The following is a 27187-nucleotide window of genomic DNA, read 5'->3' on the forward strand; positions in this document are numbered from 1 at the left end:
GACATTTATTTCCAGTTACTAGCATCTCAATGGCTAGGCTGACGTTAACTGAAAAACTGGAGCATTCTGTTTGGGTTTTTCATTTTGTTCAGTTGACAGCCGTGCCCTGTATGTTTTCATACAGGTCTTTCAGCAGTATGTGAAGAAAATGCACTTCAACCAGCCGCAGTAGCAAAAAAATGCACCATGATGTGGGTTTAGATGTAGGTGCTAAAACTGTTTGGTTTCAGAGCATTGAAATGTAAATGTTTCTGCACAGTTATTTATGCTCATAAGTTCTGAAACTTCATCCTTTTTTTGCTGTGGTACTAGAACAGTACAATTCAAATCATTAACAGATGTGCAAATATTGTTTTGAGCTGTTAAATATTGTTGGTAAACTATTGTTTGTCAGTTCCTTTGGTGGTAATAGGTCTTGTGAAAGGTAAAAACAGTTTTGGTAACTAAGAAATTGTTTCCTGTTGTTTCTAAAATATATGAATGAAAGTTTCAGCAAGTGGAATGATTGTGGTGACGGATTGCGTGATGAGAGTAAGGGAAGGGCTATTGACATTGCATGTGCTTATGCTGCTCAATTGTATCAAGTGATTGTCAGTTGATTTATATATTTTTTTAGGTAACTTTTAGACATGATTCTTCAACAGTGGAAGTGCAGGATGACCACATAAAGGGTCCCTTAAAGGTAATACATTTGTTTTATATTTTGTGAACACTTTGAAAAGCATTCTTCAGCATTTGAAGTAAATGTGCATGTGTAGTATGATGTGAAAGAGGAAGGTTCATTTTATTACTTAGGCCAGATAGTTTTGTGAAGCATAAAAGGTAATGCTGCAAAGCTAACGTTGGTATATGCTTCCTTTTCATGTTAACTTTTTCCTCTGTAGTTAAAGGGGATACAGCATACTGGCTGATGCAAACCTCTTTGTTCTTCTTGGCCTTAAAGCTAAGAAGTTTGGCTGGCTCTGATTTTTAGTTACTGTTGCTTTGGAAAACTCGGCTGGAGGATTTGATGGGCAAGCTCTTATACAAGAGAATGACATCACTCAGATTGGTTCTTGTTCCCCACCTGCTGGCAGGAAATAATCAGCTCAGTTAGTTGGCTTATTTTAGTGGAATGAAAAAAAAGAAGTTTTAAGGAGTACAAACAGGTTCAAATGAAATTGAAAAGGTGTGGTATATTTAACGAAGCCTATAGAAATTAACTCTGTTTGCTGAATACAGAAGTGTAAACTTCATTGTCTGTTTTAGAACCTGTCTGGTGCTAAGTGGCTTTTACATTTTAGGTGGGAACTGTTGTGGAAGTGAAGAATCCAGATGGAACTTACCAGGAAGCAGTGATCAACAAATTAACAGATGCAAGTTGGTACACTGTAGGTAAGAGAAATAATTATGTATTCGAATAAAACTTGTGACTTAAATTAAGCCAGTAACCTGTATTTTTCTTGGACGTGTCTTAAATAAGGTGAGAGAAATTTTTTGAAGACTCTTACATAAGCATTCAAAGTTTGCATTTAAAAAAAAAATATCAAAATTTCTTACTTTGGGTTTTTATAAGAAACTTCACCCACCACAAGGTGAAATTAGGATGTAAGATACAGACTTAGTGAGCTGCTGTATAATTGGGTACTGTTTAGGTATTTAATATGCTCTTATTAAATATTCTGAAGCAAAGTATGTTGTCACACACATTTGCACAATTCAAATTGCAATACATACTTTTCCCTACTTTTAGACTTTGCCCTGACAACCACTCCTGTGAAACCAGAGATACAGCTTTTTTTTGGTGTTTTTTTTTCGTTTTAAAAGTCTTCCTATTCATTTTGCCTATCCTAGAATATGACATTTCAGGCTTTAGATGATGTATCCATGCGCCAACAAGCAAACCTTGGATCTATTTATTTATTTATTTTTCCATAGGTTTTAGAGAAATGGGTTTACCCTTTAATGCTATGTACCAGTAGATAAATCTTGGGGAGAACTGGTCAGTGGTAGAATGATAACATATATTCCATCTGTGCACTGGTAATTTTAAAGCTATTGTAGGAAGTGACCTGTTTCTTGAAGTTGTGTATTCGTCTCCTGGATAGATAACCAGGACTTGGGAAGATGAGGACAAGGTCTTGAAACCTTAGCAAGATTTACTTGTAACAAGATACTAAGGGTTGTTACTGCGAAAGTGCTGTTGAACAGCTAGGGAAAAACTAACTTTCCCTAGCCTTAGTTCTTTTAGAAAGGAATAGAGCTGTGAGTTTAGATACAGTCTTCCAGGTAAGTGCTGCAGAAAATACTTGTTTTCCTGTTGGAGAAGTAGGCTATATAAGTAAAGGAGAGACCAGGCTAGGATGGGTTGAAACATGGGGTATAAAGACAGAAACTGACATCGTAGTTAGTTCTGATAATTAGTATAGAGGTAGATCAGATGTGAGAACTTTAAAGAACAAAATGGTATAGCTGGTGTTAGATCTCTGTTGTACGTCCATGCTTATGCTTCTGAGAAAGCATGAGGTTAACGGTTCAGCAAAAAGAAAAAGATAGGAGTCAGTGCAGATTAAATTCTGAAAGTTGGTGTCGTGTTTTTTTTGTAAATCAAAGTACGACTGCCAATAATTCTGCGTCTGAGAAAGAGGAAGAAGAGATGTAAGTGTTGAGACTAAAAACCTTATTTTGTAGATAAAAGTAGACAAAAGCATGGTGACCTTGCAGAATCAGTAAAAGCATCACAGCTGCTGACTGTGTAATGCACTTTAAGAGAGAATTGACTCTAGCAGTGGATGATTAGAATAATCTTTGTCAGGAGGGTGACTGGAATGGGTTTGAAATTACCTTGCAGACCGTGATGACTTTGCAGATCTGAGTGAAAGTCCTGCTTCAAGGGCTAGTTGGCATTTACCAAATTTCAGAATTAGCACGCTTCTTAGCCAGCAGATTTATCTAATGTAATTGCAGCACTTGTTGAGAAGTATCAAATTATTTGCGCTATTAATGATTTTATGAATAAAGTTACCTTGTTTTGATTAAAACAAAACAAACTACACAAAACTTTGTGGAAGGACAGATCTGAAATAGTAGCATTCCTGAAGTTGTTAATGTATTACCATTTGTGCCACTGCAGCAGTAGTGAGTGAAATTTAGGATAACCGTTTTGTGTCTGCTTGAAGACTCTCTTAACACTAAATTATTTAGGTTGTCTAAATAGAAATTGTACGTGAGTTCACTTGTAAGTTTTTTTTTGTGCTATTTCTCTCTTACAAAAGGAAGATGGGAATTAATTTAAAACAAACAAAAAACCAACAAGCTACCAGTAACCAGTATAGCCTTTAGCATGGGCAAAGTTATCTGTGTACACGGTGTGCATAATTTATTTGCCTGTCCTGTAAAAATTTGTCAAGAAGCACAAGGTATACTAATCCTGGTAACTTGATACTATTCCATTATTCAAACGTATCTTCAGAAAGTTTGCGATACTCTTAACACTTAAACTCATTGTTTACTGTGAGGAAAAAAAATGTAATATCGCTTTACTAAAAATGTGGAATTGTACATGTGCAGTAGTCTCGCCTCCTTTCGCACTCTTTTTGTCATTACCTTACTGCTTTTTTCTTGCAGTTTCAGGTTCGGTGTTTTACAACGCAATACACATTTGTATGTCTGCTCAGTAGACTGCTTTGAGAATGCCCCCATTAGATTTGAAAGTCACATGCATTAAAGCCATCGGTGCTATACTGTCTGCACAAGTCTTTCAGGCGGATGAAGCTTTTTGGTTGAATGTGTTATGGAAAAAGATTAAGGATCCCTCTGGCAAGGAAGAGGCCACAAGCAGATTACCACTCAGGATACATAACCTGGCTTCCTACCTAGTTCTGAATAGTAGTCAGCTTATCCCTTGAAGAGGATAGACTTCTTTTAAGCTCTCATTATGTAAGGAGACTCAGTTACGTTAATTAACACCAACTGAATTAGGAACCTGTTGCCTTCTACTTCCCTTAACAAAGGGAGGGCTCAATTATATGTTGACCATTTGAGATGCAGCTCAGAAAATCTGTGTATTCTGTTGTGCAGTTCTTGCCCTTAATACTTTTTCAACAAATATTGAAGTTTCAGATGTGCATCTATAGTTATTTTATCACTATACTGTACTCAACAATTACTGCAGTGTAAAACAAAGAATGGTAGTCATAAGGGGTAGTTTTTCTTTGTTCATCAATAGTACTGCATTATATAAGGGTGAAAAAAGATCTCAGAACTAGTTAAGAGTTTCTTTTATATCAAATAAATAATGGTTGGGAGTTTTGCGTGTGTGTGTATATATATGTATTTAATAGATGTTAAAACTAGAGTATGGCACCCACTATTTGATAGTCAGACATGGCTGAAAACTAAGTTCTGATCTTGCCAGGCGTCTTTTGCTGGTTGACAGCCATTCTCTGAACACTGTTATTTTGGCTCTTGTTTGTCAGAGTGTTTATGTATTTTTAGTTTTCTACCACATGATTGAATTTTAATGAGATTACTGCTGAGCCTGATTCAGACACTGTTGACAGAAGAGAAAGTTTGAATGAAGGTGAAGGAGACATGTTAAGAACTTGCTGAAACTTTAACATTTAATTTAATCTTTTTAATCTAATCTTGGGGTTGTTTCCCTGCCCCCAAAAGTCTTCAAGGTCACTGCAGTGCGGGGACAAGAATATAATTGTCATCACCGTTGGGGGCCGGAGAGGAAGTCAGTTCTTGTCTCACTGAACAGTGCAAGCATTACCTGAGTTAAAACTTGTCACCAAGTTTTCATCCGTTAAGTACCTGTAGTAAACTTGATAAAAGTTTACTTTTTATATGACCAGTTTATCGACTTCTAAGGATACCACCTTGAATGTGTGCGATGTATTTCTGGATTTAAATGGAAGAAGTACGTAGCTGAAGCCAATTGTTGTACAAACTTCTTTCCAGTTGACCTTGCTCAATTGCTAGAGATAATAAAGCCTGGTGACAGCAGAAGTAGCATGGAGCCAAGAAGCCAGGAGCTCCACAGTTCTTACAACACCTGATTTTGATGATTGTTCTTTGACCAGTTTGTTGTCATCCTCATTAGGCTGTTATCGCTGCTGTTTTACAGGTTAGCTGAATGAGGTCAGCAGGGAGAAATGCTGAACTTTCAAATAATATTGAACTGTAAATTTTTTTCTCCATATGTCAGTCTGTGTTTCTCAGCAGTAAGTGTAGCTTCCAGTTAAGGATTGTAGGAATTCTGGTTTTGAAATAACGTTCTGTAAAAATTGAAAATGCTAAGAGTTGTTTTTCATTTCTAGCTTGTATTGATTTTTTTGTGTGCTGGTCTATAAATTGTATGTGCTTAACTACTGATTAGTTAAGATTCCATTTAACAAGTACAAGCATGGAGTAACTACAGTGAGCCAGCAGCTTAAATATTTGGCCAGTCTGTGCAAATGCTTTACTGGATATGTAGTAGTATCCAGGTACAGCTTTGTAAGGCCTGGCTACAGGAAGATCTTATCTCATTCTTTCTGACACTTAAAGTAATTGATTACTAATATCCTGATTTTTTTAAAAAAATAAAGATCAAATCTTTTTTCCCCCCCGCCTCGCTTCTTACATGGTGACAGTATTTGATGATGGTGATGAGAAGACTCTTAGGCGTTCTTCGCTGTGCTTAAAAGGAGAGCGACATTTTGCTGAAAGTGAGGTAATTGAAGAATTTTAATACAATTTCTAATTTGGAAAAATTTAAAGTGATATATTTTTAGTAATTCAGTCTTCAGTATGTTGTGTACATCCATGCTACTAAAAATGGTGATTACGTAAAATATAGCCTACAGGGTATGGCTTTCTTTTTAAACCAAGTTATATAGTTGAATTTCACCAAACTGTGTAAGTTAACAAAGAAAATCAACGTTTCACATCTATCACTTTTATATTATTAATGGTCCGTGGATTGGGGATTACATAAAAGGCAGCAATCACATAACTACTTTGCTTTACAAATTTAAAAATATCTGTAAGTATTCATTGCAAAAAATCACAAATGGTACATAGTAAATGTACATCTTTAGATATTTTTAAGTTCTTACGGATTTTTAAGTGATTGTAACTTCATGATAGCCAATAAACTTGAAAGGTCCGTGGTTTTTTCTTAGGTAAATCGTAAGTTGCTGTTACCTGTTGATTTGAAGGCATTTATCAGTATTTTAAAGCTGTTTCATGTCTTAAGGGAGGTCTGTGTCTTAAGTATGCAGATATTTGTAGCAAATTTTAAATAGTTCAAACTTCGGAATAAGGCCTTTTCATCTTTATTATGTAACACAATCTGGACTGATGGGCGGATTTATGTAAACATGCTAGCTTATTGGAAAGCTACTGCAGTAAGGTGGTTTTTTTTTATGTATAAGTATTCTTTGTTATTGTAGTCAGCTTAGCTTCTTGCCTACTTTCTGCATTCTTGTAAAGGTTCAGATACCTTCTAGAATGGTAAATCAGGATTAGGCAAATCTAAAGAGTGCCTGAGTGGAAGCCTGAATCTGGATTCAGATATAAATACCAGAATTTTAAAGATTGCATTGTTTCTCCCATTAATTCCTTGTTACTAATGATCAGCATGCCTGAAAATCAGGCTGCTTCAGTTACAAAAATACTATTTTAATGTGGATTCAGGAGTTTTACTTTATAGTAAGTGGGTTGAAAATTTCAGTATGTGTATATAGATAGATAGATCTGCAACCCAGCTGGCAGAACAAGAGTCAGTTCAGATTATTTCGTCAGTTTGAAAGAAACCTTATGTTCAGGTGACTCCTGTTACTTTCATTTTATGATCATTCTTATCATAGTTTTTGATGTCTTGATAAAAGTTGCTGATAAGCAATTCATTGTCACCAACTCTCAATGAAGGGCATGTTGTGTGTTTCTAATAATTACCTCATGATTGTAAAGCTACTTAGCAGGGAAAATTGCAGCTCCAACTTCTCTTGCAATTAGACTGATGTCACGCGATTATCTTGTTGTGATACTGCTTTAGCTTGATCTCTGATTTCACATTGTTTACAGGATCTGTTAGGGTGTCTGCCATGCTCACAAGTAATTTACTTCAAGATTTAAAAAGCCAATTTTATTATATCTATTGAGTTCAGGTCTGCCTGGTGCGGAAGATGCTTGAGATTCTAGTAGATGTTTCACATTTAAAAATTCACACAAAACTCAGAAGTGTAATTGAGAGGAACGTGTTTATTTTGGAGGACTTTATGCCACCTTTCAAAGAATGAAAAGAGGTGCTTATGGTACCGAAAAAAATCTGTGTACCAGCAGCCTTCAAATTTGGAATGACTCTTTTAAACAGGTAACAGCAGCCTTGAAGAAGATACTGGAGGTCTGTGAGGTCCTTCTGTTGATGTTCTAGTAGCCTTGCTGACACACACAATGCGTTGTTACAGCAGAAACATCACTGTTTTTAAAAGTACTTTTGTAATGAGACAGTCTCTGTATTGACAAAAATTATTTTAACCAAGTTGTCCGAACTTATGTTTTGGACAATAACTTTGCAATTTTTTTTAGTGTGTATAAACATGTATTTTTTTCATTTCAACAGACATTAGATCAGCTTCCACTCACAAATCCTGAACACTTTGGGACTCCTGTTATAGGAAAGAAAACAAACAGGGGAAGGAGATCCAATCACATGTAAGTTTAATGTCTTTGTCTGTGCTCTTACCCAATTCTGAAGTTCCCAGTATTTATTATTTTTATTATTAGTCATATATTCAAAAAAGAGCAAGCTATATGAAAAGTGTTGTTCAGCACTCAGACTGAAAGTCAGTTTTCCCTGTATTAGTGCATGCAAGAATTGCAAGTCTTCATGGGATCAGTATTTGAAATAGTGGCAGGTATTGACAAGTGAGTGGAGACAATCTCTTGGACTTAAACTAAAGCCATTGCAACACAGTTTTTTTTTCTAGCTGATGTGAGGTCTTTGTAGAAGGCACTGGAATCCTCCTGGTATCTTTTGGTTTCTCATTGTAAGGTCTTTGAAGGGCTTTTAGAAATAGATGAACAATGTTATGGTTTGGAGCAAAGCTTACAGATAGAAAAAATAAAACAACAACAACAAAGAAACAAGATCAAGAGTAATGATTTGATTTCCTGGGTTCCAGAGTTCTTGGTGGTTGTGATCTTGAAGAATCATTATGAAATGCTCAATTGACTCTGCTCTTGCTCTTGTTTTTAAAGTTTTGAGGTAGTAGTGACAGGGATAAAAAGGGAGTTGTCATGCTTGGATTATCCTTCATTGCTTTGTCTTTTTGATCATAAATATTGCTCTGTATTTGTACAGGTGATACAAACTTACTTGAATATTGATTTACTGTTCTGCTGTACTGAAGGAGAAAGATTGAATAAGCTGGCACGTATCACAGCAGACATGATTGCAGCTTCCTTGGTGTCTCTGAGTTGTTGTCTTCTCTGTTTACCTAACTACACAGGATGTTGTTATGGCAGAAACAGGATGCTTATTTTTATCTTATGGTTCATACTGACCAAACTGGGTAAAAAGACAAATTGTACAAGATGCTGGTGAACTGAGCTAGGTTGTAGACTCTCTAAGGTAGTCCTGGCTTTTTCTTGTCTTCAGCTTTGTTCTCTTCCCACAAGAGATTCTCAAACCCCAAGAAGCAGCCTTGAAAGACTTTTTTATACTGTGTTTTAAAAGAAATAAATACTTTTAAAAAAGGATGTTTGGGGGAAAAAATCCTTTTATTTATGAGCACTGCAGATGATGTAAAATTGAGGTGGGTAAAATAAAACAGTAATTCAGTTTAGGCTATAAAACAGCTGTCATCCATTACACAAATGCTAACTGTGAGTCTTCTGTTAATATTGAGCTTTTTGCACAAAAGTAGTTTTATGAAAAATGGAAGATAGCTTTTAAAATTCTGCATTATATGCTTATTGAACATGCTGTGTATTTTCTGAGAATTAACCTTCAAAGTGAGTAGTCTAAAGAAATAGTCAAATAATAATAACAGAAGAGAAGAATACACATAATGTGTTTATATATAGCCAGGGGTGCTGAATATTTTTAATTGGTTGCATGAAATTTTAGTTGGAGTAGTCTTCTACATTTTGAGTCCACATATGGTGAAAATCAGGTGTGACTTTCTACTGGAACAGCCAAAAAATGAGCTGGAACCTTCTTGGAATCAAAATATGTTTGTGCCTTGGCCCATCTACTTTTTTCAATGTGAAATTGAAGCACTCATTGAAATGTATCACTGCAGATCTTTGAACACACCCACCCACTCACCCCGTTTCAGGATAAATAAACAACTTTTTTTCTTCTTGCTATTTATCTTTGTAGCTGATGTTTCTTCTTCACAGATCTGTCCTCTCTCAGAATAACTTTGTCTTCTGTATGACAGATGACAGCAGGTTTATAGACTATGGCTGTTAAAGTACAAAGAGACATTAAGGGGGGGGGGGGGATCATTTCCACTTAATGATGGTCCAAAACTACAGTTACCACAGTATTTTTGTCCTAGTGAAACACTGTTCAGAATTAGTTTTGAATGTCCAGACAGTGGTTTTCTGAGGTTGTAATATTTTGGTATTATGAATACTTTTATAGTTAAAAATAAAATTATTTTATGTCCCTATAAATATTTTTGTTCACGTTTATCTTAAAATACCATTCAATTCAAGTCACTATCATTTATGCTTCTTAGATAGTTAGCTCTGGTTCATCTCTAATTATAGTAGATGAGATTTGAGCAGTTGAGTTTTAAGTCTTTTTCTGTCATTTAGTCCTGAAGAAGAATCTTCATCCTCTTCCAGCGATGAAGATGAAGATGATAGGAAGCAAAGCGATGAGTTACTAGGAAAAGTTGTGTGTGTGGACTGCTTCAGTGTGGATAAAAAGAAAGCTCTGTGGTTTCCAGCCTTGGTAAGACTTTCATCTTTATTTTTAATTTTGCAAAGAATTTAATGCATTTGCTAGGCATTAAATAAAGGCGTTGTTTTTCCTCTTCAGTGGGTTCATCTATAATGTTAGTATGTTTCTTAAAATTTGAATGTCATAGTAGTCAAAGGAAATGCTGTGCATGTGAATGCATTTATTTACGTAGTCATTGATAAATGGCTTTACTTCTTCCAAACAGCCAGAACTAGCTGGCCTACTTCCAGCTCGACAGTGTGTTGAGTAGTACCACTGAAATAATATTTGAGTGTTTTTTTTTTACCTATGCCATCGTATATAGTTTTTCTGAATTGCCTGGTTTTATCAAGGGAGAAAGTATGAGAACAAAAAAGATGGAAAGTTTAGTAATTAGGTAGACATTATTTTTCTAGTTCCAGTGTAAACCTATTTGATTAAAAACATTTGATTTTTATTCTTTTTTTTTTTTGCTTTAGGTAGGTAATAGAGAATTGCCAATGAATTCCTTTAAAATAGTGCCAGAGTCTTTTAGTACAAATCTTAAATGTCTTTATTTATTTTAAAGACACTTACTACAGGTTTATTTGTTAAAAAGTAAACAAAAAAAAATCACTGTTAGTCTAAGGATTATATGTAGACTGACTTATACATTTAGAAATTAATGTATTTCCATATGCGGTACCTCCAGTACTAGGCTTTTTCATTTATATATTATTAATTTCAAATACTTGAATAACTTCTCCCTGGCAATGAGAACTTCACTGCTGAAGATGTTTTATCTAATTTTGGGAAGACTTGTGCTCAGACTTTGAAATGCTGCTGCTGTAGCATTTAACTCTTTGTAGTGTGTGCAGTATCTCTCAGCTGTAACTTTCTACTCATCACCTCCTGTGTCTCGTAATGCAGTCCAGAAGCTTTTCAGCAGGATTCCCTTTGGAAAGTTGGTGGGAGAGAATGAGTCATTAAAGCTCCTTTTACAGCAAGGGAGAGGGCAGTATATGTGGCAAGGAGGTGCCACGTTAATGAAAGGGAGCTTTAACAGAAATTTGCAGTAATAGACAAGAAAATCGAGCTGTTTCTTTCCTGAAGGCTGTCGTCCAAATTGGTGCAATATCCCCTCCTTCCTGGTTGGTACCGAACGCAGCTGTACTTTGAGCAGTGGTCAGTTATGCTGACGTGTTTTGTGTCACGCTGTTGGCTTGGTCCTTCTGGTCATGCACGTAACTGAGAGCAGTTTCCATGGTAGGCCCTGTTAGCCATTCTAAATGCATGGAGTAGAGCTACTAATCAGGATAGCTGGGGGTCAGACCTTAGAGATTAACTGAACTGTTGCTTATTCTCCCAAGGAGTACTAAAGATACACCCTGTTCCTTCTTTAGCTGTCATTTGGAGAATGGAATAGCTTGTTCTCTGTGGAGTTTCCTGGAATGAATGAGAAGTAGTAGGAGGAGGAAGTTTGAGGATGGAGCTTGTTAACTCTGAAATAGCTTATCCTAGATTAACTGTTACTTTAGTAATCAGGTTTATAGTGCTGCAAATAAACATCGTACTGTATGTAACCTGAAAGGTTACGCCAGGGAATAGATCTATGCCCCAAACACCTTCCTCCCCCCCTTCTAGCTGTGCCTCTCCATTCTTTTGCCTTGTAAGTGATTACCTGCACTTTATCAACAAAGTAATTGTATTTTGTTGCCGACTGGTTTTGCTTAAATGTTATGGTGTGGCTAACTGTGCTTCTGTGAACTATGGGAATAATGAAATGAAAATGCAGGCTTAATGTTCTGAAGAATATGTATCCACAAAATATTTCACTGTTATTGATACTGTGGACAGAGATGGTTTATGTTACAACACATGGATGTTGTACAAGCCGCACAAATGTGGAAAGTTCGGGAATTAGTCTAAACCTTTTACAGTGAAGAACAGTCAAGATTAGTAGTAGGAACTGATTACTTTGGATATCAGTCCTATAGCCAGATACATTTATAAATTACAATCTAAAACCATAGAGGTTTAAATTTGGTTTATATATTTTCTAAATCTTTGGTGGCTACGTTGGTTTAATCCTGCATGTATTTTTTGGTTATGTGGGTGGTTTCTTTTGTGTGGTGTTTTTTGGCAGCAACAGCTAATTGTAATTTTAAAAAGGCCTGGTATTTGCTCCTCATGTGAGATAGTGTGATTTGGTAAGCTTTATAGTATTGCTGGGTTTTAATATATACCTGAAGGCTTCTGGAAGGTGCAGTGAGGAAATCTTCTTTGCAGCATTTTCAGAAAATTGAGCTTACATAGGATCATCTCTGTCATCCTCCTGTGAATGCAGTGGATTTTGTTTTGCAAGGAAATTAAGAAAACTTGATTCAGGCAAAATAGAGATGATGTTGCTTGATGTATGGTACTAGGTGAGATAGTGTTAAGTGGCTTTTCAACTTGTGAAAGAATTTCTGACTGCTAAAACTTCGATGCTGTTTAGCCTGTGCTGTATGATTAACAACTGTTTCCAGATCAATTGGAGCTTTTGACTCTAACATGTAAAACACCGTGGCTGGTGACCTATGTAAGAAGGAAGATGACAATCTATCACGTAGCATCTTTCATGTGTTTGATGGAAAAAATAAGACTGGAAGCAATTGGTACAAGAGAGGAGGCATTTACCAGGACTAAATTAGGGCTCTGGTAATTTGCTGCTCCTTAGGGTTTCATAGCAGCTGGAATTTTCTTAACTTTTAGGGAACTATAAAAGTTTTAAGAGATGGAAAGGACTGCTTTTCTGTTCTCAAAGTTTGAAATTTCAATAAGTAATGTATATTATTAAATTCCTGAAGTTTTTAAATTAGTGACTTTTATACTAGTTTAGCACATTTCAAATAGCTTATAAAACTGCAACAAGTAATTAATATGTTGTCTCAGTGCTAGACTTGATTAATCTACTCTTTGATTTAAACAGCCTATCATAATGTATGTACTTGAAACACTTTTCTAGGTAGGTAACTTATGAATTCTCCTCTTACAAAGTTGCATTTCGTAAATCCTGCAAGGTTTGTGGTGTCCTCCCCCCTTCCCCAAACTGTGGGTTGTGATATCCTTGCAATTTCGGAAATTTTTCAGAAGAGGTCTCTAACTCAGGTGGCAGCATTTGGTGAAACTCCGGTCCGTCTAGGATGAGTAGTAGAGTCAGCCTTGGTGACATGGCAGGTACTTCGTGTTTGTGAGGAGGTTGTTTTTTCATGTCTCTGGCAGCAGCAGCCAGTTCCCTTCAGGAAGCAAGCATGGACATCTACATTCAGTAATTTCAGGAGGCTATCACTTCTGTGTTATGAGGGGTCACAATTGCTCTCATCTCGGTGTTGCTGAAGAGAAATGAGCCCAAAATATTTTTGAGAAGCATTGGTAAATACTGTTGCTCTCCTGTTACTCCTTTTTCTCTCTAAACTGTGTTTGTAATATCTTTGCAGGTGGTTTGTCCAGATTGTAGTGATGATATTGCAGTGAAAAAAGACAATATTCTCGTTCGCTCTTTCAAGGATGGCAAATTGTGAGTAGGAATGTAGAGGTTGATTAAATAAAATGCCTCCCAGTTGAGGGAAACATAGTATGAGATATGCTGGGTAAAGTATTAATAACATCAGTTCAAAAAGTTTCTGTGAAGATTTTTCTAAAGTTTAGAAAACTGTCAATGGCCTACATGGTGACAGAATTAGCCTTGCATCCCGTTGTTAACAACAAAGTACATAAATCTATATTAGTTTTAATTTCATTGTTACAACTGTGGCAAACAAAGCAGTATTTCATGACTTTGAGAACAGCTTGAGCCTATTTTTCCTGCTCTGGTTGGAACAGGGCACTGCTTTTCAGAGATGTGGCCATGGGTTTATCCAGCCATGGAAAGATGTCTGTTTGTGGTATGTATGTGTGTGTGCACAGAATTACTTTTTTGAGGTAGAAAGGTATATGTTTGTCTCAGTATAGACTACAGCTGCATATTATCATGTTTTTGGAAAAGAGATGTGATATTCAAATGAAGAAATAAGACAGGGAAACCTAGAAAACCAAATTGTATGGGACATACAATAGAATAGGAAGCTTTATATTCTTAAACTCATATTGGTCAGGGAGGAAGCTTGATATATGTCAATTCTTTTTTCCGGGTTTTAGTTCATGTTTAAAAAGCTCCAGCTATTTATTCTCCTTGGCTTGGTTTAACAGAATGCTTTTGCAGAAAAGATACTGAAATATTTAACAGTTTCACTGTAGTTTAGTTACTAAGTCTAGGCTATCACTTTCCTGTACCATTTGACAGTTACTTATGCATCAATGCACGTCACTGCAGAAATGCACATAAGTGTGTGTGCAGTCAAGTGTGTGTAGGTTTCCCCCTGCCCTCTCTCCCCAAGCCCAAGTTCCTGTTCAGATTGGTTTCTTTGGGTATAGTTGCGGTAGAAATTAAAAAGTGCTTTGTGTTATTTTAATATTTTTTTAATGTTTTTCTAAATTATCTAGTGTTTCTGTGCCAAGAAAAGATGTCCGGGAGATTAGCGAAACTTCCCCAAAGCCTGATGCTTTGTTAAAACAAGGTAAAAATATATTTTCTTATGAAAAGTGATGTCTGTGTGTGTGCCTGCTTACTTTGTAATGTAAATTGAACCAAACTTGTATAAAATAGGTTTGTGTTTTTTTTAAAAAAAAAAAAAGCTTAAATTATGTTACAGAAAAGGATCCTATATATCTTGAAGGTAAACGTTACTGAAAGCCTAGAGGATCAATTTTCTTCAAAGAACAAGAAAAAACACTTTATCTTGTTTTAAACACAGACGTGCCAAATGGAGGATGTAATTGTACAGTGCATGCTGGCTTTATAGGTTATTTAGTATTTGGTCTGTTGTGTTAGACCTTCTTAGAACTATTTGTACCATAATACTCGTAGGTTTGAGACAGGTATCTTTATGCACTGTCAAGAAACTGGAATTGTAAACTCACTTGAAAGCTTAAGTTTGTGTGATGGAACTCTTAAAATGGGTTTGTGTTCGTTTCCTCTTCCTTCTCCTTCTCCCTGTTTAATGTACGTAAACCACAGTGTACAGCTGTTGAAACAAGAATTCTTTCAAGTATTAATGTAAGGCCTAATACATAAGGTCCTTGTTTGCATGTGTAGTTACTAACATGGTAATAATCCTAATAATAGCTCTGAGTAATTTGATGTGCAGAAAAGACAAAGCTGGTTTGACTGGGTAAGACAAATAACGATGGGCAATGGGGATTATATTGAGGTTCTTTGAATTTGGGGGTGGAACAGTTCATTAGCAGTCTTCTCTTCCTCTCAACTACTTTTTTTTTTTGATTAAAAGATTTGCTGAAATTGATTCTTCCTGCAGTATTAACAAAGGCTTGTCCTCTTACAGCTTTTGACCAAGCCCTTGAGTTTCATAAAAACAGAACTGTTCCTAGTAATTGGAAAACAGAATTGAAAGAAGACAGCTCCAGCAGTGAAGCTGAGGAGGAGGAAGAAGATGAAAAAGAAAAAGAGGATAACAGCAGTGAGGAAGAGGCAAGTGAAGTTAGCAAATAGCATAGATACACACCTGACACAAATTAGCAAGGCTAATATTTATTTTGGCAGCATATAATATCTTAACATAGGCAACACTTTTGTTTCTCAGCTTTTAAAATCTCTGTTTAACAAAGACCAGTTAACGTGAAAATATCGAAGTCTAACAAATATTTTTGATTCACTAAGCAAAAAGCACGTGTAGTCAAAAGACTGTGCCAGTGGGAACTAACAAAAAATAGAAATTGAAGCTCAGAGGCTGATCCTGTTTTGCAGTTTTTCCCATGCTGATCTTAAGGCAGTGGTGGAAGGGTTGCACTACCTGCTGGGGACTGAGCAGGGTGAAGAAGGATAGCTATTGATGTGTGCTGTCACATGCATATTGTTTTTCTAAAAGAAGGAAAGGTTTCCTTTACTTGTAAGTATTTTCTAATAGAACTTACCTGCTACCTATTAAAGGTGCAATAGTCTTCCAGTTGGGAAGATCTGTGTAACTAAAAAATACTTCGGTTGTTCCTGAGGAAGGATATGTGGTACGTTTTGGGAACTTTAAAGCAAAGAACTCTTTCTATTGTCTTTTGAAAACATCAGCAATTAAATCATACAACTTTATGCAAAGGTAGACAGGCCTTTTCTTTGCATAATACTGTTTCAGTATTGAAAAGCAAAGGTGTTCTTCTTCTTTTTCACCAATGCAGAACATCACATTTCTGAATGTGGCCCAGATGGGTTTCGAATTCTTAGGTCACTCTCCATCTGAATAAAACATTGCCTTTCTGTTATAACTGATGAGTGCGTTGTAGTATGCACAAGAGTGTAGTTTCCCTTTGTGGTTTATCTTATCTCAGGCCTATTAGATATTATGACGATGTTGATTTCTTTTCCCCTTTGTGGAAATGGATTAAGTTCAGTGCATGATTTTAGCACTACTGTAAATAATTGCTCACATAAACAATGATAAACTCTTTTACTGGCTATAGAGCTATTACCACAGTATGTATCTGATTTATCACATGTTCCAAGACACAGGGAAGTTTGCTACCTTTTACACAGGAACAATATCTGAGGAGGCATCTCTAAGCTGTTGTTCCTGACCCGTGCTCTTAGCATTTTTGAAAAGTAAACCAAAGTAGGCTGGCATGGTCATGCTGTTGTTGTCTTTTTCCTCTGTGTGTCTGTCACCCTGTAGTTGTTCCCTTTCTCCCTCACTGTTTTATACTCTCAAATTGCTTTGCCAAGCCCATAGCTGTGGGTCCTCTTGCAAAGCAGAAATTGCAAGCAGCTTGTGTTGTTCTTTCACTCTCTGCTTTTAACTGCAAGAAACGGAATTTACTGGTTTGCTAGTGGTGAAAAGGAAATGGTGAGAGATTGTGAAACTTTCAAATAACTACCAAGAAATCTAATTTATTGTACCTTTCTTTTATCGTGGTTTACTGAAGGATCACTACTACTCTGGCTACCCTGATGTAAAGAAGAAGAGCTTTCAGTCAAAGCATGGAGCCTGTGCACTCCTCTTCCACCTTTGTCCTTTGTACAGGAAATATGGAGTGCTACCTCATGCTTGTTTTTCTAACTACCTGTTCTCCCAGTCTTAGGTCCAGAAAAAACAATGACAAGAAGAAAATTACTGGAAAGAGCTTTATTTCACGGCTGGCAGTGAAGCTGGAAGAGGGACTTTAGAGTCTTTTACATCCTGCATATTTTGTGAGGGTACTCAGTCTGTCTCCCTCTATGATCACTTTTTTTTTCCCTCTCACTAAGGTTCAAGAGCTCTTCCTCTAATCTGTTATGCAACTGACAACTGAAGTAGTAAACTGAAATTCCAACTGTAGTGGAATATTCAAGGAGATGGTTGATCAATGCTTGTCATAGTCTTTCTCTGACCACATCATCCCTGGAAATTGTGGCTCTGGCATACCGATGCTCCAGCTTTCATTCACTTCTTTATTTTAGGGAGGCCGCGAAGTGTGAGGTAAAAACTTTGCCACCTTTCCATGCTCATGAGTTCATTCTGCCTGTTCTCTAAGCTTACAGGAGATCAGCCAGCTCCGATCAAAAGTTGTATAGTCGAGTTTGCTGGAGTTTATGCTCTGATATTTTGAGAAGCAAGGGGGGTTACTTCTGTCAGACCAGTGCAATTCTTAAACTTCCAGAGCAGGTTTATGTCCAGCCATGGGCATGATGAATGTAAGTAGATTTTTACCTGTGCAGGTTGACATATAGTCGTCATATAGCAATCATTCCATCTCTACTTATTTTAGGTGAAAAAAAACGCTATCTTTTTAGCTATGTGGTTTGAAAGTGTATGACCTTGTACCCTTTCTCTTTGGAGAGGCAGTTTCAGAGCTTTCTCTATAGCTCCTCTTAGTTGTCTGCAATGTTGTACGAGCTAGTCTTTCCATGTGCTAGACATGAAGATCTCATCTTAGCTAAATATTTTGGGACCTAACTATGACAGCTCTTGTGATAATTTCTTCTCTGGTATCTATTGTTTCAATCATCTGCTGAAGTAGGAGGTTTTTAAAAGTCTTTTCTGTTTCTGCAGAAACAGCCTTCTCTCTGATTTTAGTAGGTTGTCTCTCTAACGTCCTGGCTATCAAGCAACATCTCTTCTTAAACAGTACTTGTGGGCTGCTTCTTTACGGAGCATTTTTTTTAAATCCACCTGCAGATTGCCCTAGTGCTTTCCAGGACATGAAAACTTGTCCCCCCGCACCCCCATGCTCTTACTTATATTGCCCCAGGCTTCACATATAGATGCTGTCATAGGAGAAGACATGCAAATCCTCTCTACAAAAGAGATGAGTTGCCTTCTTTTCTATATTTTTTCCTAACGGAACAGAATGGCAAGCTGTTTCCCTTTCCTTTACTGAATATGATAGTAGCCAGAAGGATTGAGAAGGACCTTCTCTTCCCTAGTACTGCGTTACAATACCGTGTGAATTTTATATGCTGCTTAAAGCACATTGCTTTTTATTACGGATTTCATTATTGGGCATATAAGCCATTTTTTTGTCCTTTGTTGAGATGGACAAATACATCAGGGGATACAGAGTAACCTGATAGTGCTGTTGTCTAACTTGGAAATAAAGATGGCAAGAGTATGACATACCTGCCTCAAACCATTGTCTAGGAAGCCTTGTCATGTACTCAGTGATTATTTAAGAGATTCGTAAATGTTTGGAGATGACTAACAGTTTATCATCATGGTATGTAGCATGTATCAATTTCTGTAAAGATTCTGAGAAAGTGAAAGTTCTTTTCAAAGGTACACAGGATCTTAAGCTTACCCCTTAGCACACTTTCTTAGAAAGCTGATGTGTTCTGTTTTGGGAAAATTAATAAGGAGTATCTAGTTGGCATTCTGGCACCTCGTGAGTGAGCACATCTGAGATAGAAGAGTATTTTTCAGCCATTGCGTCTTATGGTGAGGAAAGAGCAGCAGTGTTACATCCAGCCTTTTCATCACCTGTATTTTAGTTCCCCTAGTATTTGAAAACTATAGATTTGCTTCTTAAAAGCTTTGGATTTCCTAAGTTCAGTGCTTTCCCCTCTCCCCATCTTCCATCCCCTAAATGTGTTGTGGGACTGCTTTTTTTATGGCAAGTGGTCACTTGTTGAGGAATGTGAAAATCCCATGTAGGTCCTCTTGATCTCTTCACCATGGTCCAGAGTATGCTGGTACAAGTCCTTTCCAAATACATGTCATTTGAGATTTAAAAACAAACATAACACCCACAACACTTCCCTGCATCTGTCCCACATGCCTGCCTGCCACCTTAAAATATAAATTCAAGTCATTTGTTCTCTGTGGTCACTTTCAACTTTTTATGATAACAACTTGAATCGTTTGCTTGCTAGCAGTGTTTCCTTCACTTTTGCTTGTGAAACGTGAGTGTAAACTATTTTAGGTTTTATTAGTTACTTTTTGGAAGCTTACAGATAATATTTTTAAAAAAAAAAAAAGCAGGCAAAAAATTAACCAACTTGTATTCAGTGTGTTGTTTTGAAGTAGCTTAGTCATCAATTTCTAAGAATTCTGATTATGGTATTAGGGTTTTGTTGCAGCTGGTTGTGGCAAATGGTATTTCCTAAGGAAATTAAACACTAGTGCTTTGTTACAAAACCCCACTGTTAATTAATTTAAGTAAACCTAACACAGATTTGTTAGCGTGACAAACTGAACATCCAAAATATCCATTGTTATTTCAGTTCTAGGATTGATCCCGCTCACCACGCGTTCAGCTGGTACCTCATGGCAGCATGCATGCAGTGTCATTGGCTGCGGTTTGTCAGTGCTGTGGATTAGAACTCCCAAGAAAGTGCAAGCACAATTTTAATCTTTCATTTCATCCTTGAAAGTCACCTAGTGCATCCAAGCATTGAGAAATTGCTTAAATTGCAGAAGAAATAGAGAGATCTCATAAAATCTCTTGATCATTAATACTGATATCTTCCAGACTTTCTGCATAAAGGAACAACATTGAGAATACATCTTGATTTATGGTATTTATGATATTTATGGCACTGATTCATCAAAAATCCAATTTCAGATGGATCTTTACAGATACCGTCTTACATATTTTGTAAAGCTGTTTGTAATATGTAAAAATTACTTCCATGTAGCATAGCACTGAGGCCATGTTACTCTTTACAGCATTGTGTTGCTGACTACAGTAAAACAAACTTGAATATTTGAACCTAAACTAATCACTGCAGTGGTTTTTTAATGAGGACTCAAAATGGTGATATGTTTGTTCTTTTTTTTCCTAAACAGGAGGAAATAGAGCCTTTTCCCGAAGAAAGAGAGAACTTTCTGCAGCAATTATACAAGTTTATGGAAGACAGGGGTAGGCAATTCTGTGTTTGACTTGTAGAAGCTGAAGACAGAGGCATTGCTTAGCAGTACTTAGACTTGAGTCTGTAAGCTAGTTACATTGCGGTTCATTTTTGGAAACAGATTGCATTCCTTGCTCCTGGCTTCCCCTCTATTTAGAAGGTAACAGTCTGTCCCTTGACTCTGTCCCTTCCCAGGACAATACTTGTAGGTGTAGATGTAACGGTTTCAATGAGTGAAACAAAATACGCATAATACAAGTACAAAGAATAGTTACATCATTTGTACATACTCAGTAATATATGGAGGAATGCATATGTATGAATTTTTTATATTACTGAAGTATGAGAAAATGGGTTATTAAAGCTCTTGAGTTTTTTCTAGTTTCACAAAGAGAAAAAAGCAGATGCATAAGGTGGTCAGAAAGTTTACAGTATTTAATAGCATAGTAGTGTATATGGTGTGGATTTCATGTTGTTATGAAAAAGATATTGCAAAACATTTTAATAACTGTCTTTCTTTACAGGGACTCCTATTAACAAACGACCTGTACTAGGATATAGAAATTTGAATCTCTTCAAATTGTTCAGACTTGTACACAAGCTTGGAGGATTTGATAATGTGAGTATTAGTATGATGAGTATTCCAGATCTATAAAATCTGGGGGTGTTATTTTTGTTTAAGTGGTAATAAAGAAGAATCTGATACAGGAACTTCAGACATATTAAAATGGAATCCTACAGCTGTCTAGGATACACTGTAGCTCTGAAAAGCACATGTTAACAGGAAACAAACTAGTTATATTCTAAATAAATTGTCTACTCAGTATATTTAATTACTGCTGCATAAAATCAACCAGCTTGTATGTTTCTGTGAGATTTCAATAATTGCCTGTCTGATAAAGCTGTTCCTCAGAAGGTGAAAGAGTTTCTGCTCAATAAAATCTCAAAGGCAAGTAATCTAAGTTAAGGTTAGATATGAGACCCTTAACCCCTGTCAATTTGGGGCAATATATAGAGGAAAATGCTGACTGGGTTTGGTAGAGTTGGTCTTGGAGCAGTAACTGTGGCATGTGGAATTCTTGGCCAAGCAGATTCTGCTTTGGGCTACTTCCCTTAAATCTAGCCTGTTGGTTAAGGAGGTATGTCTGTGCAGTGCCACCTTACCAATGGACAGCAGAGGGTATTGTACTTGGTTATAGCAGTATATCTGCTTTACCTTCACAGATGGTGAGAAATTAGCATGTCATATTGTCATCAAGCTCTGACACCAAAGAGCGTATTAGAGGCGTAATGTAAGACTAATAGCTAGCATGTCTGCTGCAGTACTGCCAGGACTGAGTATTGCTAATGCTTTAAATGAGACTTTTTATTTCCAATTTAATTAAAATTCTAGCTGTCATAGTTAAGAATTCCCTTAAAATAAGAATGACATACTGATCTTTGTATTTTTTCCTTTCTTTTATTACCACCTGGAGAGAAAGGCCAGCTATGGCTTACTGAAATGCAGAAATGCTAGCTTGCTTAAAGTAGTTACAGTAGCCTACGGTTTGTGTTACAGTGAAATAGTATGTGATAAGTACTGATTTTATAGATCACAGGAAATGAAATATAATTATTATACAAAATTGTAGATGTTGTCAGCTTAGTCTTTTGTGTGTCAGTGAGTTAATTGAGCAACCATTATTTTATTTTCTCTAATAGATCGAAAGTGGAGCAGTGTGGAAGCAAGTTTATCAAGATCTTGGAATTCCTGTGTTGAATTCAGCTGCAGGATATAATGTTAAATGTGCATACAAAAAGTAAGTAGGAAAGTTTTGAAGTGTGTGCTAAAAAAGCTCTAGAAAGAAATAGTGATCTCATGGTGGTGGCAATATACATAAATTCTGTACTTTTGGTTATAAGTGCAGTCTTTGTAAGCTACAAAACATATTGTTCCTTTTAAGCTTCTGCTAGGTAGCATGGTCTTTCTTGAAAGAAACTTGCTTATCAGAAGCTTTTTCTTTTTTTTTTTTTTTAAGATATCTCTACGGCTTTGAAGAGTATTGTACCTCAGCAAATATTGAATTTCAAATGGCATTACCAGAGAAAGTGACAAGCAAGCCTTGTAAAGACTGTGAAAAAGAAAAAGAATTGAAGATGCGTGAAGATCCAGAGCAGGATGTAAAAGAAATAAAAGCGGATAAGGAGGAGCGCAAGCAAGAAGAAGTAGCAGCAGTACAACAAGAAGAAAAAAAGCTAGCTGAGAATGATAATGAAAGTAAAGAAAATGATAAGCCCACTGTTACGGTAAAATACTCTTATGTTCATATTATATCCGGTTGATAAAGTCAGGTAGTGTGTTGATAATAATCAATCTGTGTTAAGATTGAAATCTCTGTAATGGATTTAAAACAAGACAAAAACATGCTGTAAAATAAATTTAGGACAACAGGTTAGGGTATATTTATCCGTAGGTGCCTGTTTTTAGAGGTTTCTGATCTCAAAATGTTTGACTTGCTAGGAAGCAGCTGCAGTGTTCCACCTGTTTGTGTCCCTCCCAGGTCAAATGGAGACGAGTTAGCATGCAGCTGTATCCTGATCTGGGTAATGCATGCTCACGGTTACCTTCAGTGCTGATTTCATTTTGTGTTGGACCAGGCTTTTAAGCCCTCTTACATCTTGCATTTACTTCACCAATCCAATGAAACTAGTGGAGTTCTACAAAGATCTGGGCCACACGATCTACACAGTGATCTCATGTAGTTCAGCGGTCCAAAGAGGCAAATGTTTTTTTTTTACCTTTTCAAAATCCAGTGTTGACTCAGTGATTTTAGTGAAGGAAACACAAGGTGGTAAGCTGAAGTGCTGTACAGTGCAGGCTTAGCAGTTTGCTCTGGAAACAGTGTAGCTCTTCAAGTCAGTGTGTGATGCAGCTGTAATGCTTCTGTGTGCGAGTGGCAGCCAGTCCTGGTCTATCTGCTGTTACTCGGGAGTGAACACCAGTGTCGATATTTCTGCATCCTCAGTGCAGGCATACCTTGTCAAGTGTTGATGTAAGAGATTTCTCTGCGGTTTCAGGTCTAAGAGTTGCTTGCTTTTATCACTATTGCAAAGCTACCTAGGAGACTGGCTGCAGCTCTGAAGCCTGTTATACTTGGGTTGAGAATTTCAGAAATAAAACCAGTGGAAATTCTGTAATTTTAGAAAGAGTTCTAGACTCTAGTTGTTTTTTTCCCTCCTCGTAATAACTTCAGTGTGTTTTGTCTGCCTTTTTTAAAATACTTTATATTTTTATTTGGCCTTGTGAATTAACTGAAGGTCTTACTATCCTAGGGAAACAGAAAAAATTTGCCAGATTCTGCGCATATTCAGCCTGATCAAGAAAAGGACTTAAATGTAATCAAAACTGAAGATGAAACCAAAGCAGAAGATAAAGAAGAAGAAAAGATCAAAGAAATGGAAAATCCTGTTGCAAATACGGAGGCTGAAGAAAAAGAAAAATCAGGGTAAGTTGCTCTGTTTATAATCAGATGAGACATCTGATGTGTACTCGTTATGTTTTACTCTTGTAGTTTGAACTTTGAATCAGACATCCCTCTTGTGAATTAGCCTTGTCTTCTAAAGACCCGTGTGATCCTAACTGTGATCCTAACTTTCTTATGGTTAGCGTTGTTGAAGTTGGTGAGTCCAATTAGAAATAAAAAATAGAAATGTGTAAAAAAAAAAAAAAAAAAAAAAAAAAAAAAAGCTTTATATAAAAGCTTTTACAATGTCCAGGCATAAATACTTAAAAGCTGGACAAGCAAGAGGATGTATCAATCTCACTTAGGACAAAAATACGGCATTCATTATGAGTAGTATTTTTCTATTTAACTTCAGTACCAGTTTTTGTTCTTGGACAGTGATGTGTTCTGGTAACGTGGGAAAAAGAGAGAAGTACCTTACATCATTTAGCGATAGCTTTGTCTTTGAGAGGGGATGCTACTGGCAAGAGACACTTGTGCAGTACTTTAGACATTAAGTTTTGGAAGTAGGAGATTGGTTACGTGATCCTTACTGTCCCTGTTACTTCAGTGGATGAAATGTGTGCAGGTGACTTCTGTTATGGAATCTTCAGATTTGCATTTTTCAGTGCAGAAAAATAAAAATAAGTGTCTTTTGATAGCTGTGTTTAAAAAAAAAAACAGTTTAAAACAGAATATAGTTCTCACTAATCCCGAGTGTCTTAAGTTTATATTCTTACAATTAGGACCCATGTACAATACGATTTCAAGTGAGTAAGAACACAAAGATGGCTGTTAGGGATCACATGAAAGGTCTTTCTAAATTGAGTATCTCATCTGCAGCTGAAAACAATAGCAGATCTTTAAAGGAGAAGCTATTGTAAGAGGGAAAGCAGATAATGACACCTTTTTATCTTTTTGCAGCAGTCTGTCTTGGGATGTTTTTTTTTTAATTTAATACTAGCTGTTACCTGACTGCTAATTCTCTTGTTCATTCCTCTGATCTCTGCTAGATTTAGTAGATCAACTGTCTTCTGAGTATCAGTTACAGTATCAGAATATCAGTCCAAGTATCAGTAACTCTTATTGCTTGTTCTGTCCCATTAAGTTTTAACAGAACTGATGTAGTTCACTGTGTTGATTTCCAAGTTCATTTGTAATAGTGTTTTTTTTTTAATTTTACTGAGGGTTTTGGTTTCCACATAACAGATTCTGAAAGGGTCCTTCAGTAAAATGTTTGTTGTCTTACCTATTTTCAGTGAAATTTCGCTGGAAAATTGTATGACTCAAATGCAGAACAAAAAAGAATCAGGCTTGCCTAACTCAGTAGAAGAGCCTTTTCTGTGTGTGATTTTATTTGTATCCTAGGTGAATGTCTTTTTTCTAAAAGACTGGTTGTTGGAATTTTACATGTCATTTTTAAGATGTACTAGAGAAGTGGTACTGTAGCAGGTTTGCTGAATTTTCAAAATTCTTAGTCTAATTTACCATGTTACTTTCAAATTAAATGGAAATCTTTGCGCTGCTGAGAGAATAGCATAGAATAGAAAACAGTTTTTTAAAGATTCCTAAATTGTGTGTGTACACACATCTGTGGTGTTATTCAGTGTTGATGTATTTGGAAAGTAGAGTGGCTTAAAACATACCACACTGCTATAGAAAAGTAAGTACAATTATAATCTGCATTTGCTTTTCATAACCATTTATTGTGTTTTTTAATTGTTATTCTGACTCATGTCCATTTGGATCATTTATGACAATAAAAATGTTGTGGCTTTTCTTAGTTTTTCCTTTATAAAAAGGCATTTCCTCTTAATTTTCCTCAATTCATCTGATGGTAATTCAGTTAGTTCTTTTCTCTCTGCTTCTTTGTACTCATTCAGTACAAACTCTTTGAACTAGTATTTTGCTATTGTGATTCATGAAAGATTGTAATGAGCTGCTTAAAATAGAGTAGAAAACAGCTCTAAAAATAGATGTAGATGATGATACGGTCATTGTTGAGGATATGTTTTCGTGGAGTAATTTAAATATACTAACATGAAAGACTCGTAGCAGTCAGTACTACAACTTACAAATGCTGAGACTGTAGTAGTGCCGTAAACTTGATTTCTTTTGTTGTTTTTCCTAGAGACTGATAGGATTTTGTACTTCCTATAACCTTTAAATGGTTTTAAGAAATGATGCTGACATCTTAAATACTTAAAATAAAAATAAAATGGCTTTATGGTGTAAGCACAAAAGGGATGTTGCACTAGACAGATATTGCCCCCCCCCCCCCCCCCCCCCCCGTTTTATAGTATGGAAACGGTAAAAGCTATGAAGGGGGAAAAGTGCTGTGGTTCTTTGGTGAACTAAAATACAACTTTTTTTGCAGATGGAAAGCTGCATACACAAAAAAAATCACCGTGGACTGACTCTCTTTCCTCAGTGTATTTCTGAAATTGATTTTTAAAATATGGACTATCTGTCTTTCATAGGGCTAACCAAATAGCCAGAGACATGCAATCTAATATTTGATAAGGCAAACTCGTGGAGTTACTGAATTTATATCTCTAGGATAGATATCCTATAAATAGATCTTTCATGTAGCTTCTTTTCATATAGATGTAGGAGGTTGGGAAAGCTTCTGGGTTATGTGCAGAATTTTTGCCGATGGACTGGATCCAATTCCCAGCTTTGAGATCTCAGGAATTACTCCTGGAAGCTGGAGTTGCAGTGGTTTTTGGTTGTTTTCCCCAAGAGGCTCTGTCTCTTTGCAATGCTACGTGTCTGAACCCCTTCAGATAGCACATTGCTACCACACTAATCCTGCAGTCCCTGCTGCACAGCGTTTAGCAGTACGATGAAGAGACAGAAAGGACTGAGTGTGCTTCTCTTTCTCTCTTCCACGGAGTGCATGTCTCACCTACTTGCAGATCCATGAACGCTGAGAACAGTGTCAGAGGCAGCTTACCCCTCATTCTGTTTATTTTTGTATATGCTTTTCCTGTTCTTGTGTGGCCAGTGGAATTGCACGGGCTCTGTAGTGTTTTGGGAGACTTAAAGTCATAAAATCAGTGCTAAAAGGCCAGCTTAGTGCTCAGCTGCTGTTGGATGGCTTTAGGAGATGTGGTTTCTTTTTGCAATGTGTTATTTCTTGTGGGTCTGTCCGAGAGAGATGTTTACAAAAATGGCTTTGTAAGCACATCTTTTCCTGATACACATTCTTTTTTAGCCAACAAATAAGAAAGATTTAGATCCTTCTTCTTCTGAAGCTCCTTGTAAACTTGTGTCGGAAGTACTGGTCTTCCGATGCAACGTTCAATGTTTGGTGCAGATTTCTTTGTAGCCTCTAACATTAACTACTGTAACTAATCCAAGACTTGAGCCAAAGCCAACAAATGCAAAACG

General features: G+C 36.5%; 1 protein-coding gene across 4 annotated transcripts in view; it reads left to right on the forward strand.

Moving 5' to 3' along the window:
• The window catches only part of ARID4B (AT-rich interaction domain 4B), an 87889-nt gene that overhangs the window by 34214 nt on the left and 26488 nt on the right, over positions 1–27187 (forward strand). For 3 of the 4 annotated variants that reach the window (XM_066994026.1, XM_048047914.2, XM_066994027.1), the window contains 13 exons: positions 617–682; positions 1284–1374; positions 5619–5698; positions 7592–7683; positions 9799–9937; positions 13384–13463; positions 14429–14502; positions 15328–15473; positions 20251–20323; positions 20837–20931; positions 22014–22111; positions 22331–22598; positions 23625–23797. In XM_066994026.1, coding sequence (XP_066850127.1) covers positions 617–682; positions 1284–1374; positions 5619–5698; positions 7592–7683; positions 9799–9937; positions 13384–13463; positions 14429–14502; positions 15328–15473; positions 20251–20323; positions 20837–20931; positions 22014–22111; positions 22331–22598; positions 23625–23797 — 1475 coding nt within the window. The remainder of the gene's footprint in view (positions 1–616; positions 683–1283; positions 1375–5618; positions 5699–7591; positions 7684–9798; positions 9938–13383; positions 13464–14428; positions 14503–15327; positions 15474–20250; positions 20324–20836; positions 20932–22013; positions 22112–22330; positions 22599–23624; positions 23798–27187) is intronic. The other variant, XM_048047915.2, reaches the window with a different exon arrangement.

Source organism: Anser cygnoides, chromosome 3 (genome assembly GCF_040182565.1).
Source record: "Anser cygnoides isolate HZ-2024a breed goose chromosome 3, Taihu_goose_T2T_genome, whole genome shotgun sequence".
NCBI lineage: Eukaryota > Metazoa > Chordata > Aves > Anseriformes > Anatidae > Anser > Anser cygnoides.